At 29.1% G+C, this 15,691-nt stretch overlaps 1 protein-coding gene across 1 annotated transcript; it reads left to right on the top strand.

The window, feature by feature from the left end:
* Positions 1–1,137: 1,137 nt before the first annotated feature.
* LOC142329940 (trypsin-1-like) lies at positions 1,138–15,154 on the top strand. The gene is made up of 7 exons (XM_075374908.1): positions 1,138–1,225; positions 1,979–2,064; positions 4,645–4,742; positions 5,945–6,104; positions 11,472–11,582; positions 13,045–13,200; positions 14,707–15,154. The coding sequence occupies exons 1-7, from the start codon at positions 1,171–1,173 to the stop codon at positions 15,028–15,030; spliced, it is 990 nt and encodes a 329-aa protein (XP_075231023.1). The 5' UTR covers positions 1,138–1,170; the 3' UTR covers positions 15,031–15,154.
* Positions 15,155–15,691: the final 537 nt, after the last annotated feature.

The raw sequence follows: 15,691 nt of genomic DNA, 5'->3' as shown, positions 1-15,691 counted from the left end.
TTTTTATAGCAAGTGAATCTGCAGCTGTATATCTTTTGATTGCCAAGCCAGAATGTTTTTGAACTATACAACAAAATGCTAAAGTGGTGGCTGAGAGTGATTATCAAGGTTAGTAACTAGTGTGACCACTTGGTATTGAACTGTCTTACAATTCACATAGAATATAAGATTGGCGTTTTATCTAAATTGTAAGATAATTGTAATATAATATTGTAAGAAAATCTTACTTTATTACTAAAAATTTTATTTTAATACTACCAGATTAAGGCAAGAACAATTCCTAAACTACTAAAAATTTTTAAGATACTTGTCCCTTCATCATTTCTTTCTTTAAATTATTATTTATATTTAAATTGCAGATTTATTATGAAGTTCAACTTTATGAAAATTTTATGATTAGTATAAAATTTCAGGTATTACTTTGGTAAATGCAAGAATTAAGAATAGTGTTCATGTACATCATATCAGTTTGACTTTCATAGAGTTCAATTTTATTGACTTTTTATTTTCATTGATTTTAATGCAATATCATGAGTTGCTACCATATGCCAAGATGACAACAAAACATAGTACGAATAATTATTATTCCAAAATAGTCAGTTATTTCTGTTTATGGTGTATATTTATAGATGTTAAAAAATATTTTAATAAAGTGGAAGGTATCGCATTTTGAAATTTGAATAAAAATTCCACTTAAAAAACACCAGATATGCTGAAAAATACCATTGGTTCGCAAATTATCTTGAGTGGCCATTATGCATATATAATAAAACAAGTCATTTTATTACTCATAGTATTTCTTGTTTCTTTACCACTTCAAACTAGCGATTGTGATTTCACTGTCAATTTTTTAGAAAAAAATAAGCAATATTTTAAAAAGTGAATTTGAACAATACGTAAAAAAAAGTTCCTTACACTTATAGGTGAAAATAAATTGAAATATCAAGTACCTGTCATTGTATAGCATAATAAATTACAAGAATAGTTGACAATATATTATTTCTCACAAGATTACATTTTATTTTAAAAATTAATAAAGCAAATAATATTTTCTTTATAAGATAATAGGGCCACTTAAGATTATTAGTAAAATAATTGATTATATAAATTAAATTTATTTTTAAAATTTTAGTTGGTGTCGTAGGCCTAGTACAGCAATTATTAAGCAGGATGGCACCATATATAGAATATGCATTTGTTCTTTTGGCATTTTTACATTTTCAAGGTAGCATATTTTTTTATTTGTATTAACTTTATTAACAGCAATTTATATTAAAAATAATTTTTAAAAAATTAAACAGAATACTAGTATAATATTTTCAAATTTAAAAATAACAAAAATATAATAAATACAAGTTAATGAATTCACAAGCACAATGCAATGGGGACATTTTATATATATTAGAGAAGGAATAACAACGATTATTGTACTAGTTTATCCTGTTTCCACAAATTATAAAAAAATTAAATAAATATTGTTTATTTATATGAAAGTTATTTAAAAAATTTGTGTTATAAAAAAATGATCTGATGATGTTATCTCCAAAATACATCATTAATATTAAATACATAAATTTTTTAAGAAGTTTATAAGGGTAAAGGACATTTTTTTTTCTGTACAATTCCCCCAAATAACTTATATTCATTTATAAAAAATATTTTTAGGATATTTAATTTGAAAAAGGAAATATTTAATTGAAGTGTAATTGTATATATAAGAAACAACGGCTTATGATATTTAAACTGAAAGAAATAAATCTGAGAAAAAGAAAAAAAATGACTAGAAAAATTACATTTAAATTACAAGTAATCTAAAGTTGAAATTGGTGAATTGATTTATTCAATGATATATTGTTTCATGGTAAATGAAATATTAAAATAATACATTTATTTAGATCTGTGTATTAGATCTAATAAATAGATCTATGTAAATTACATATGCAGATTTTTAATTTACATATAAATATTTCTGTTTCAGGTGTAAAATCAGCACCTCATAAAACACAGAATGTTTACAGAATTGTCGGAGGACATATAGCAAAACCTGGAGAGTTTCCATTTCAGGTGTTTATTTTAATGTTATTTTCAGATTTTTTCCTCGCAATAAACTATGAATGAAATAAAGTATTATCATGTTTGGTCCCGCAACTATTCCCAATACTGTGAGGTATAGCTTATTAATTTTCACAGGGGAAGAAACCTGTCTTCGATGATTCTGGTTGCCAGACCGCCCCTTCCATTGCTAGCTTTGATGGGCTTTACCAGAGGTCATCTTATTGACCCTAACTCTGATTACATATCAGTCATCTGTTTGGCCTCTGTCAGAAATGTCTTATTAGGCATTTCCATTGGTGTTTTAATTCAACTTCGTTACTGCCTTCATTGTAGGCTTCTTCCAATTGTTTTCTCTCACCTACTCTAAATTGTAGTCCATTCACTATTTAACTCTTTCACAGAAACTCACTCCAAACTTCACTGCACCTCACTCTAGTCATTCATTAAACAAACTTCACAGCTAGACTGCAACAACAAGTACATAAATTAATTTGAGTCTACCATAAATATCTAAGCTCTTAAATTTCAATCAATTTCAACCTCAACTATCAAACTCTTAAATTTTTTATTGTAACAATGTCAATTTAGTCCTATAAATAGCACAGATTCATTTCATAGTTCATCAAAAAGCAATTAAAAATAATTTTTCAAAGAAACTATTACTAATTTATTCTGATCTAGTCCACTTTCGGGAGCGAGGCCTGTGCCTTCACCCTCCCACATTGCAGCTCCATCATCACAGAGTTTCTAAACATTCTACCTGAAATCTGGTCTGCCCTCGGAAGCGAGGTCAGTGCCTTCATCCTTTCACACACAACTCTGTGTACCTCATCATACCTCTGGTCTGATCTACTCCTGAAAGTGAGGTCAATGCCTTCACCTTTCTACACACAGCTTCATCACTGATGACTGAAACGAGCTGCTAAACTAACTAGGACTTGATGCCACCTAAACCTCTATCACAGGAAAGTAAGCACCCAAGCAGGCTCCCAATCATCCAGGTAGTTACTCTACCTATTAGAATATCAAACTCCTTCAGCCACCCTCTGCAGGGTCAGATACCTGAGAAAACCAGTAACTATATAACATTCTCTTCGTGTTTTCCAATTTACCTGCAAATCCAAAGAGAATTAATTCTTCCAAGTTCCCTAATTATTTACTACATTCAGCTTCATACTTTTGGCAAACAAACAGGACATGTTATGCATTATTATCAATTCCACTATAGGAGCATAAATCTGAGCCAACTAAGCCAAAGCTAGCTATTTTGTGTCTAAAAGCAACAAGTCCAGAAAGAAACTGAGTAATATTACACATGGGGGAAATCTATCTAGCAACTTATAAACCTTTTCACATCTGGGAAAATACCATATATGTAACGACCATCAGAAGATTCATTGCATTTAATCTCCGATGACTGGAAACCTTGGTCCTCAATCTCTCACATGCACCTGAAGGGGAGCTGGTCTACCTTTTAAACACTATACTGCGATTGATGCTTAATGACAAGGATATCAATCAGCTTAACACCTAAAATAGCAAGGTCTGCCTTGCACGAGACAGTTCTATAGCCTCCTATCACGGACAGTAGTAGAAGACATTGGGATCTCAACAAAATATTCCTACAACCTTTATATCTCATTCTTTGAGCCCAGATAGATTGAGATAGGTGCAGCATATAGATTATATCCTCAATGACACACGTGGTTCTGAAATTAAAATCCCAATCAGGATTAACCATTCAATCCCAACTGGGATCCCAAAAGAAGTGGTGCTTCTTTCTACATGATGTTTTTTTTCTAGTCTACGGAATAAACATGCCTTTTTGGCTAGATATTGAAAGTGCTCCTTCAATCAAAGATTCTCATTTATAACTAACCGATATCTTCTTATTATACTCTATATTTTCGAACATCTTTTGTCAATTCATATTCCTATTCATTTTATTCATTCATATGCCTAAACAATTTTAATTTAGTTATCCTTTTTCAGGAAACTTCTCAATCTTTAGTTATTCGTATATAATCCTATCTTTCACTCTGCTGCTCTTTATCTTTTTAGTAATAATTTTCTTCAGTTTAGTTTCTGTGGTCTATATATATGCTTTTTATTTAATTAAATAGTGTACATATCTCAGCTCTTTACATCATAACTAGTCTCAAAAATATGTGGATTTTTCTTAAGCCTTACATACGTAGGTCAAAGTAAAATCTGAAAACAAAATTTCTATATTGTAATAAAAAACTGTTGATTTTGATGTAGTAATTAGTTAACTACCATTGAAATATTCACAGACATACCAATTCACAGAGATCTTTTGATCCAGAGGTCATCTCCAGCATTGACTTTTAATTATGATTAAAATTATTTTTGAGTTATCTAAAAAAAAAAAAAATTATTAATCACTTTTTTATTTAATGTCAAATATTTTATTGAATATCACTTTTTATATAAAATATTATTATTACGCCATTAATATTTTAAAATTATATTTACAAACCTTAAGATTATACAATTTAAAAAATATCTTTTAACAGGAAGATCAATATAAATTTTTTTATCAACTTTCATTCTTCATTATTTTTACAGATTTCTTTACGTGAAAGAGCATATTATGATGAACACTTCTGCGGAGGATCTATCTTAGATAAAAATACTGTAGTCACAGCTGGCCATTGTTGTAATATGTAAGTTTTTTAAACTTAATTATTTTTAAAAATCACGAGTATGAAGTTAATTTGCTGCAACACTTTTTAAATTGAATCCATTTCTTCACAATTAGTGATTAAGTAGTGTCCTAACAGATGTAGGTGCATAAAGTCATACAAACCCTCCAAAGATTACCCGAATTGATATGGCCATCAGATAATTTTCTTAGAAATTTATAGAGATGAATTCAGGGACATAAAGCTTCTTCCACCGTTAGGAGAAATCTTTGAATTCTTCAGTAGTTTTGATAAATACTGGCTCTTAGAATAACTTATGCTTTCCAAATTTATGTGGCAAATTCAGACTGAAGGTCCAAGATTTCTTGTCTGCAAGTCCTCAAAGGACTGTTGGGTATATCTAGTGACATGGCCTGCAGTTCATAATTGTGTAGGCTTGTGTCTGCATGGTCAGGAGAACCTACCTTCTTGGTTTGTCTGACCGCCAGGACTTGCTAACTCATTTAGCGTTACCCAGAGTGCACCACGTGGAGGTGAACTAGCTTTACATTCCTTTTCACCGATGCCCCTTTACGAGTGTGTTGAAAATCAAACTGTTAAACACATCACAACAAGTTTGACCTAGGACAGCTTATGAAGGGACACCTGAAGATTTCCTGATGGCGACTTCAGAATCAGTAGCTTATATTAATCTATTTGTAATTTTTAACAGTTTGTGTTGTGTCTTGGTGCCATACGCTAAATAAATAAATAATCTTTGAATTATGTCTAGTCATTTTAACATTGATGGATTTTTTATTTATATCTGTGATAAAATTGACTGTACATCACAATTCAGGCTTTTAAGATTTCATTGTTTGTTGTTTTTTTTGTTTAAGCTACATCCCATTTGTCTAGTGAGAATTTTGTTAGGCTGAAACACTATAATTGCAAAATAATTACCAAATATTTTCAATTGTAGTATTGTTGATTTTTTATGTAATCATTTTTCTCTTGTCTTGAATATAATTTAAAGCCATGCCATCATAAACAGTAAAAGTGAAATTAGTTTATAGAAAATAATACCATAATTTCAAGCCAAATTATAATTTACTACTATTTATTAGTGAAATCAGTACTTTTTATTCTTATAGAAAAAATTAATTTTTATTCTTCTATATAAATTTTAATACATTTATTTCATGATTATTTATTCATTAACAGTTTTTGTTCCTTAATTTCAGTATTAACCAGAGTGGGAAATCTTACAGCAAGTTTTACATTGGTACTGGAATTACAAATAAATCTGATGAAAGTCATATGGTTAAAAGGGAAATTGGTTCAGTTACAATACATGAAGATTTTAATAGATATAACCTTAAAAATGATATCTGTTTGATCAAGGTATAAATTTTATTGAACCTTTATGTCGTGATTAAAATTTTTTTTTTTTTTTTTGCTTGATATTGCCACATAAGCTTGAAGTTTGTGCATGGGATATGGAAATCAAATTTTTTATAGTGTATGAAAAATCCCATGCTTGATTGGGATTTGAACCCAGAACCACCGATGCGAGTTATGTTGCATATCTTCACTGTGGCTACATTAGCCTCTGAACTAAACTGGTTAGTTCAATACAATCAGCAGGTATTGCTTTTCATTCAAATGGTTGATCATATTGTGTAATTGGGCTCTATTTATTCTTCTTATTTCTTTTTTTTTACAATTAACAAGACAATTATTTTTCTAATAATTTATTATTATTATTATTATTATTAAGATTGCATTAATACACTGTACAAGTCAGGTTTTTAGATTTGATTTATTTTTTTCTATTTTTTGTATTAATTCCCTTTGAGACATATTAAAAGTGATAAAAATACATTTATGTTTGGTAAAAATTGCTTTCTTAATCTTCAAAATTTGTAATATGTTTATTTTTGAAATTGTTTCTAGATTGATTTATTTAATAATATATTGTAAATTTATCATTTTAATTACTAATATCTTACAAATATTTTTTTTTAAATTAGTAACATACTTAACATATTTAAATTTTATAAAATATTATCTTTTAAATTGATCTGAATCTATGAAAAAATATGTACTAATGCCATACAATTCACTTAAAAAAAAATATTTTTAGATTTAGATTATTTCAAGTATTAGCTATCATTTAAAAAAAAAAAATAAATTATTTTCGTATTACACAACACAGTAAAACTATGAATTGTTGATTTATCTGCCTGATGCTCACAGACACATCATTCACCATACTTCTCGTAAAAGGTATTGTGTTCTTATAAGAAATTGATCATCCACATCCTCATGATTTCTTTTTTGGAGGTTTTAATTAGTGAAAAAGTTGTTCAAACATATTTCCTTTTATTTCAATTCCTTACATTTGAGTTCATGAATAAAAACATTTAGACTAGTGTCAATAAATGAAAAAAATCATCAACAAATGTGTTATTTTAATATGTTGCTGTAATATGTTTCTAGTATTTTAAAAATTTTACTCTATGTTAATCCAAATACATAATATTCATCAGGGATTTAAAATATTGTTTCCAATGCAACTCTGTAACTAAAAAAAATCTTTATAATTAGATCTATAAAATGATACTCTAAGTTTCTCAGCTGTAGCAATATATGTGCTTACAGCTATAACAATTAAGTATAGATAAGTAAATTAAGTAATAATTAAGATTAGTAAAAAAAAAAAATCTAAAAAATGTTTTTGCCTTAAGGAGACATTAAAAAAAAATTTCACAGCGAGAACAAGTATATAATGCAGATGAGATAGGATTTAATTTTAGAATGATGCCATCAAAATACTAGTACCAAGGGAAAAAGTTTCTGCACCCGGCTTTAAAATTAGTAAAGAATGAATAACTGTTCTTGTCTGCAGTAATGCTAGTGGTGACGACAAAGGACCTCTTCTTGTGATCGGCAAAGCTGCTTAACCTAGGGCATTAAAAGATTTAAGATTAGATTCATTGTTTGTTAAGTATGCTAACCGAAATTCGGCGTGGATGAGTGCAGGCATTTTTGAAAATTGGTTTAACCACAGTTTCATCCAGCAACTGAAAAATCCACCTTACCATCCATCCGAAGGTGTTCTAATTTCGAGGAAAATTAAGACAATTTTTTACTGACCAAATGGGATACCCATTTGTCAACTAGGATTAGGGTGCCACAACAGCAATAAAAAAACATTACAAACGATTTTATCTCATATTCTAGCATAAAGAGCTTCAAGTTACACCCACATTAAAGGCATTGATCATAAAACATGCAATTTACATTTTGGGATAATCATGGAATTTAATGAATGAATAAATCATTTACAAAAATATGGCCAGAAATTCCACAGGTTAATAAACAGTAAATTTTTTGTATTATGCCATTGAATGAGGAGTTTGTGCTTTATTATAAAATATACCTGGATATGAAAATGTAAAGGAAAATGGTGTGAAAGACTGGTTAGAATTGGATTCAAGGGAACCAACATTAAAATTTATGATGATGAAGAGGTTGAAAAAATTACGACAGAAGAAGTTAATGAAATCTCAGTCAAAATCAGTTATATGTTCATAACGCTTCTGTAGTTAGTTCTTAGATGGCGCCACTAAACGTTGTATTGAAATAAAAAATAAATTATAGGTATAATATAACAAAACTGAACCTACACTAGCTAGTCAAAGTTAGCAAGCGAAGAGAGCGTAGGTTACGTTTGATTAGCTTACATTTATAATTTTATTTATTTTCTTATTTCAATACAGCGTTTCAGTGTTGCCATCTTTTCCTTTTTCCTATTTATCCTCCAAAAATTACAATCAGGTATTACTTCAGAGGATGATATGTATGAGTGTAGGTGAATTGTAGTCTTGTACAGTCTCAGGTCTACCATTTCTGAGATGTGTGGTTAATTGAAACCCAACCACCAAAGAACACCGGTATCCACGATCTAGTGTTCAAATTCTTGTAAAAATAACTGACTCTACTAGGACTTGAACGCTGGATCTCTCGACTTTCAAATCAGCTGGTCTAATAAGACGTGTTCACCACTAGACCAACCCGATGGGTTTCAGTAGTGCCATCTAATAACTATCTAACAGAAGCGTTGTGAGCATTTAACTGATTTTTACCGAAATTTTAAATTTAGAACGTGTAGCAGTTGATGCAAATGAAAAAAATTAGCCCTAACGAAGACACTATTTTTCTTACAAAAGAACTCCAATATTTAGCACAACGAAAGGATGTTCCTTTCCTTGACTTAATAGTAGTACGAAAGTGGCGTAATCGCGCTGTGCTATGGACCGTGTTAATCGGTTAAGACAAAAGGCGACTCACTTTTTGTTAAAAAATCAAACTAAGTTTATGCGAATCGATTCAAGAGTGATTAGTAACTATTGATTTTATTATAGTACAGAAAATAAATAATCTGCTATTTTTAATTCGTGGCTTATTCTGCTACCAATTCGATATTAATATGGTTTGTTGCCCGAATTCAAGGTCTCCAACCACAGATTCCGTTATCCGGGCCGGCAACACTACCAATTACCTTGGTTAAGAGAGGCCCTACAATATTTTCTTGAAAATTAATTTTTTCATAACACGCCAGGAAAAGTTACTCATATAGCATGTAAAATCATGTTATGTTGAGAGCATGCTGTTCACAAAGAGCAGCATTCACAGAATTTTTAATGTTAACATACTCATTTATTCAATGGCTTCAGGAATTCAAAATATCATAGTCACCCTAACAAAGGTTTGCCAATTAGTCTCTATCTGGTGGCCAACTAAAACCCCACCACCTACTCTTTCATTACCCATTTGTGCAGCAAGTACTATCCAGCACAATCTACAACTTTTAGTTATTCTAACAATATCCAGAATCAAATATAATCTATGCAGCTCAAAATTGTGGCTTCCTCTACTGTTCAGTACATTTGTCAATTACAGGACCAGATATTTTTCTCATGTTTTATTCTCAAAATACTAAAGATCCTGTCATTCAATAACTTCAATAAGCACACATGTCAACCATACAAGACAACCAGTAAAATTAGCGTTTTATAATGCTAATTTTAAGTTTTGATAGTAATAGAACGCTCAGTCACAGAATAAAAACATGCATTTCCCAAATGTAACCTTATCTGAATTTCCTTACTGACGTTTTATTAGAATTGTCCATGAATATTTAAATTCATCAACTCTTTTGAAAGACCTCCCAATCAGGCAAAGAGTAACCCCATTGTTTTAGCTCCTATCCAACACAATATATTTATATTTCTCTTCTCTTAAAAATCACTTTTATATCCATACTCTAATGATTTTGGCACTGTTTTGAACTATATTTAGTGTTGATTACTACATTCAAATAACAACATTGATGTTTCTGTTAGGTAAACCTTCCCAGTCAGTCCTATTCTTCTGATGACATTTAATGCAAAATTAAGCAAACGAGGAGAAAGCACATCTCCCTGTTTTAATCTATTAGAAATATCAAAATCATCCAATAATCAATTTTCCACACAAACTCCACCTTTATATTACACCCTTGAAACATCCTAACTTCCTGGAAATACCAATTGATTTAATATTTCATTTACCTTAACTCTTCAAACAGAATTGTGTTTGTGAAAATAGCTAATGAACCTTCTGATTGTGCCCTTACTTTTTTCCAAAATTTGATCCAATATGGATCAATCTCTTCAAAAACTATACCGATGAACCCTGAAATTGCATTTTCAAAAGAGCTTCATGAATGAGAGTTCAGATTTCTTCATACTTCTATGGTTTTACATAACTGTATTTTAAATTTTATATAAAGTTCCAAATGGTCTTTAAGGTTGTCAGTCAAATCATAATCATGTGGTTGGTTATCTTCCTTGAAGATAACCTCTTGTTAGTCATTTGGTAGCCTCTTGTTCAAGTTCATTTTTATTAGACTTCATTTCTAGCTAATGTTTAAATATCTACTATTTTTTTTTTTTTAACTGTCTATAGTTTTTACTCCCTTCGACTTCTATCTTTTGCATCTTCTACTTCTTGTAGTACTGTTTCAACCATCCTTCTCCTGAGATGATACTCTCATTGGATCATTTTTCACATTTAATATTTAGCATTCTCTTTCAGTCTATGCTACCACTCTTTCTTTTTCTTTGTATCCATGTTCACAATCGTATGGTTATATAGATGTGAATAGTTTACAAGAAAGTGAAATGAAGAAATAATATAGGCAACAGATCTGTTTAAACATACAATACACTTTGAAGAGAGAAAAAGCTAACTACCAACTTCTATAATTATCATACCAGAACAACTATCTACTGCTGCCTAGCTTTTGTGTAGTTGATATATATATAAGATTGGCTAAACTGGCTAGCCTTTAATCCAGTAATCGAATGTGCATATTAACAATAGTAATGAAAGGACATTTGGAGCTTCCAGATAAAATTTAAGATTGTGGTTTAAAATATTGTATAAAGGTAATTATTAATTAAATATCAATTTCAAATAACAAATGTATTTTGGATGTTGTAAATTTCTTTATAAAACATGTATTACTGAATAACAAAATGCCAAAAAATAATCTTAACAAATGATTAAATAATAGAATTTTTTCTGTTCAGTATTTTACATTATTTACTCTTACTGAGTAACACTTTTTTATAAAGAAAAAGTAACTTTTTCATTTATTTTATACCTATCTTAGGTTAAAATGACTGGTGAATTATTAATAATAATTTTATTTTCATACAGGTAACGGAAAAATTCAAATTTAATAAACTAGTTAAACCAATAAAAGTGAATAACAAACACGTAAAAGAGCAAACCAAGTGCACTATCAGTGGATGGGGAACATGGAAAGAGGTAAAATTATAGAAAGTATATTAAATTTTTTGATAAAATATTCTTCTTTAGTGTTATTTAATTTATATAATAGTATTCCAAATATATATTCAAAACGGTAGTATTATCAGATTAAAACTGCAATTTCAAATTAATTGATCAAATTTGAATATTGTATTTCAATTTATGAAATAGGAATACTGAATTCAGTTATGTTTGATTAAAACTATTTTATAACAGTTTTCAACTTGCAAGTTATTACATTCAAAATTAGCAATATTTAGAACCCACAAAAGGTTCTTTTCTATATATCCACCTAAAAGCAAATATCTGCTTTTTACATTTTTTTACAAGTTATGGTTTATTTACAGCAGTTTATTGGTTATTGTCAGCTGTTGGCACCAGTTTCATTTGCCTTCTCATCAACTAATGTGCGATTGCTATAATACGTTTGGATTATGGTTGTACATTTTGAGGTTTTCCCCGTTCTTTTATTTTAATGTATGAATGATTTTGCTGATGAAAAAATGCAGTTCATAATAACATAGAAAGAGGGCACAGAAGAGAAAAGTAGAAAGTATAAAATATTTCTGAAAATTGTTACAATATCATATAAGGAAATTTTTGAAGTTAATGAAATGACAGGATATGATGAAACATTTCAGAGAGGTTTTTGACTATTATTACAACAAATCAGTAAATTCACTGCTAGTAATAAATTCCCGATTACTAAACACAAAGTATTTAAATTTGGTAAGGAACACAAAATATTCTTAAGTACGCATTACTTTAGGGATGTTATGTTTCTAATGTTTCCAACTTGTAAAACCAATGTTTTATTAAAATGATTGCAATACCTATGGTACCACTTTATTTTTGTAGAACATTACATTACCTGCATTGTAAGACACCTTACATTTGTATTCAAATAAATAATATATTGGCAGATGATGTATTTATAGTATTGCCTTGCAATAAATAATAGGTTATTCAATTACAACTTCAAAAGCAATGATAGTCATGAGTGTAATCACTGATCAGATTTTAAGAAAACTAATGTATATAGCTGACTTGTACAAAAGTTGTTACAGTAAATAATATACCATACTGAAGTAACTTTTTTATAAATAAAATTTTTTTCTCATTTACAACAAATTAGTTCCTTAATAACACTTTTTAGTCAACTATTTCAAAGTTCATACCACTTAAAATACAAACAAACAAAAATCACAAAAGGTAAGTACAAAATCCTTTAAACATGTAAAAATTTAACTTTGAAATAAATCACTGAAAATTAAATAATCATTTTTTTTTCTCCCAAAATAATACTATATTTCTAGATGTTCTAATATAACTTTCAAAAGTTGGACATTATAAAAAAAAATTCATATACATAACTTTTGGTTTTACATACATATTATAGTTGGAATTTTTAGTATTATTATTTATAATAAAATACTGGATTTTTTTTTCAATTTTCCAGCATACACATACATGTCCAGATCCACTGAAAGGAGCCATTGTGCCAATATCAAATGAAAAAGAATGTGTCGCTAATTATACCTCTTTTCAAATAGGAGTTGATTTGAAAACTATGATTTGTGCTGGATATAAAGAAGGAGGCACTGACTCTTGCCAGGTAAGTTCTTCCACTTTGATTGTATTTGTATCATACGAGAGCTTTTGCTTTACCTGATAAAAATTTCCCTCTCTAAAAGCTGAGTCTCCAGAGAGATCCAAATCCAAAGACAGTCAACTCACATTTTATTTTCTATATCCTGATGAAAGATGTTGAGGATATAGGGATGTGGTTCTACAATCCCTTAAACCCTCAACATGCAGGTAAAGACAATGATCTACATTCACAGCAACTAAAATAGAAAGGAAGATATAATGAAAAGTAATGGAAAAGTACTGTGGATAATCACATAAAATACACCACTTATTGGATAGCTTAATGATATCTCCACATAGCAATAATCCATTGCTACAATCCTACAGGAGATCAGGATATTGTAACCAGGGTGGGCAGTACATTATGGATTAACTTTCACATAAAATAATTTATTATCTTGTTTTTCTTTAAAAAATGTATTTTTCTAAAATAAAAGCTCTTCTGAGTTAATTGTTTTCCAAGATTGAAAACTCTACACAGTTGAATATGTATCCTTCAACTCCTAAAAGCAAGTTTTTTCTTTTGCTCCAACTGCTACGTTAAGTTATAACAATAAATTATTTATTCATTATCTATTTAATAGTAATAAGATTAATATAGAAACTAAACAGTTTGTGTGACATTTGAGTTACTTTACTCCAGAATTGTTCATAAAAATACAAAATATATAGATAATAATATCAGGCTGTATGTGATTAAAATAATTAAACAGTTAAAAAAGGTTTCAGTATGAAGTTTCTTATACTTTTAATAATCTTTGAGCTTTTTTAAAAGTAACATTATAAGAATATATTGTTTAAAAGATTTGAAAAAAAGTTGTTTAATTAAATTGTGGATGGCCTAATCATGTTATTTTCAAATTATTCCAATGTAGTAGAATAAAACATGAATATATAATATAGCACTTTTTTTAACATATCTGTTTAATATTTATATATCATAAGAGCAGAAATTTTAAAAGGGTTTTTCAGATAAACTTTAACATGTGATTGTTTTAATTAATAATAAATTTAAAGAATTTACTTTTGACTGTTTAGGAAATGTATTAAAGGGCAATTGAACACAAAGGGGTGGTTGAAATGAAATAACATCTGCTATCAGTGTGGTGATTTCATCTCCCTATTCTGAAACTTATTTTGTAATGCATAATTTTCATTCACAAGTTATGAGCAACTGTGCATTACATTTCACCACCTCTTGAAGTATGTATACTCTGCCGTCTTAATAAAACAATTCCATGCAATGGCCTTATACTGAGGATACACAAAGATAAATGACATTAAACATACACCCAAATAATTACAGAAGTTACAAAACAGTATTCTCACTGTTAACATTAGGTTCTGGCAATGTTCCCTTAAGTTCTGGTAACAACAATTGAACTGGGAAAAATAATTCTAGCTAAATAGTATTATTTAACATATTCCATTTTATTGTCTAGTATTATATTTTAATTAATCTCTTTTTTAGGGAGACTCAGGTGGTCCATTAGTCTGTAATAAAAAGCTTGCTGGAATCGTATCTTGGGGAAAAGGATGTGCTGAAGCAGGATACCCAGGTATATACTCAAGAGTAGAGACATATGTCAAATGGCTTAAAAAACATGGTGTAAATCTTAACTACATTACTGAAGAAAATGATAATTACTTTGGATTTGATGATGATGATGATAATGTAGAGGAGAATGAAAATGAAGGAGAAAATGATGATAACAGCAGTTTACAAGAAGATGATGTAGAGGAGAATTTAAATGAAGGAGAAAATGATGATGATGTGAATTCTGATACTTTTTAAAATAATGTTATTTAATAATATAATAATACAATTTTAATTACTTCTAAAACAAAAAATACTTTCTTTTCTTTCTAAGTCATGAGAATTACAAGAAAATAAATCTTTATATATTTATAAATAAATATCTTTCAAGTTGTATTCCTCTTCACTTTTTCAGGTTAGCTGCATCCTTATTAGTTAAAGGATAGCAGCACAAAAATTTAAAAAAAATTGCTACAGTGGCACTACCACTCGGATGTCTCTGCAGCTGCAGAAACAACAAAATTACACAGTAATTTCATTATTGAAACATGATTATTTTATAAAATACAGGAAGATTTTAGAGACTTACTGCTGTAATAGTTTGCAATACACATTCAGAATTACTGTACATCAAATTTAAATATCAATGAAAAACACCCCATAATCTCAGAATTAAGATCTTTCTTTTTTTTAAATAAATTTTGAAGATTAACTTGATGTTATCTTATTTATAGTTGAAGCTTTGAACTGAATTATTCCCAGAATACATGGCTATGATTGCCTGAAATCCCTTACAGTTGAAATATACATGATGGAAAGTAGGATGTGGGTCTGGAAGTTATATAATGTGCCTGACTTATTTAAGGAGACAAAGCAAAGATAAAATGATTATGTTTGATGCCCATAAAATAGTACCACT

The sequence above is a fragment of the Lycorma delicatula genome, chromosome 9 (genome assembly GCF_047948215.1).
Source record: "Lycorma delicatula isolate Av1 chromosome 9, ASM4794821v1, whole genome shotgun sequence".
Lineage (NCBI taxonomy): Eukaryota > Metazoa > Arthropoda > Insecta > Hemiptera > Fulgoridae > Lycorma > Lycorma delicatula.
Note: the sequence above shows the minus strand (reverse complement) of the source record. Positions and strands in the feature narration are given on the sequence as shown.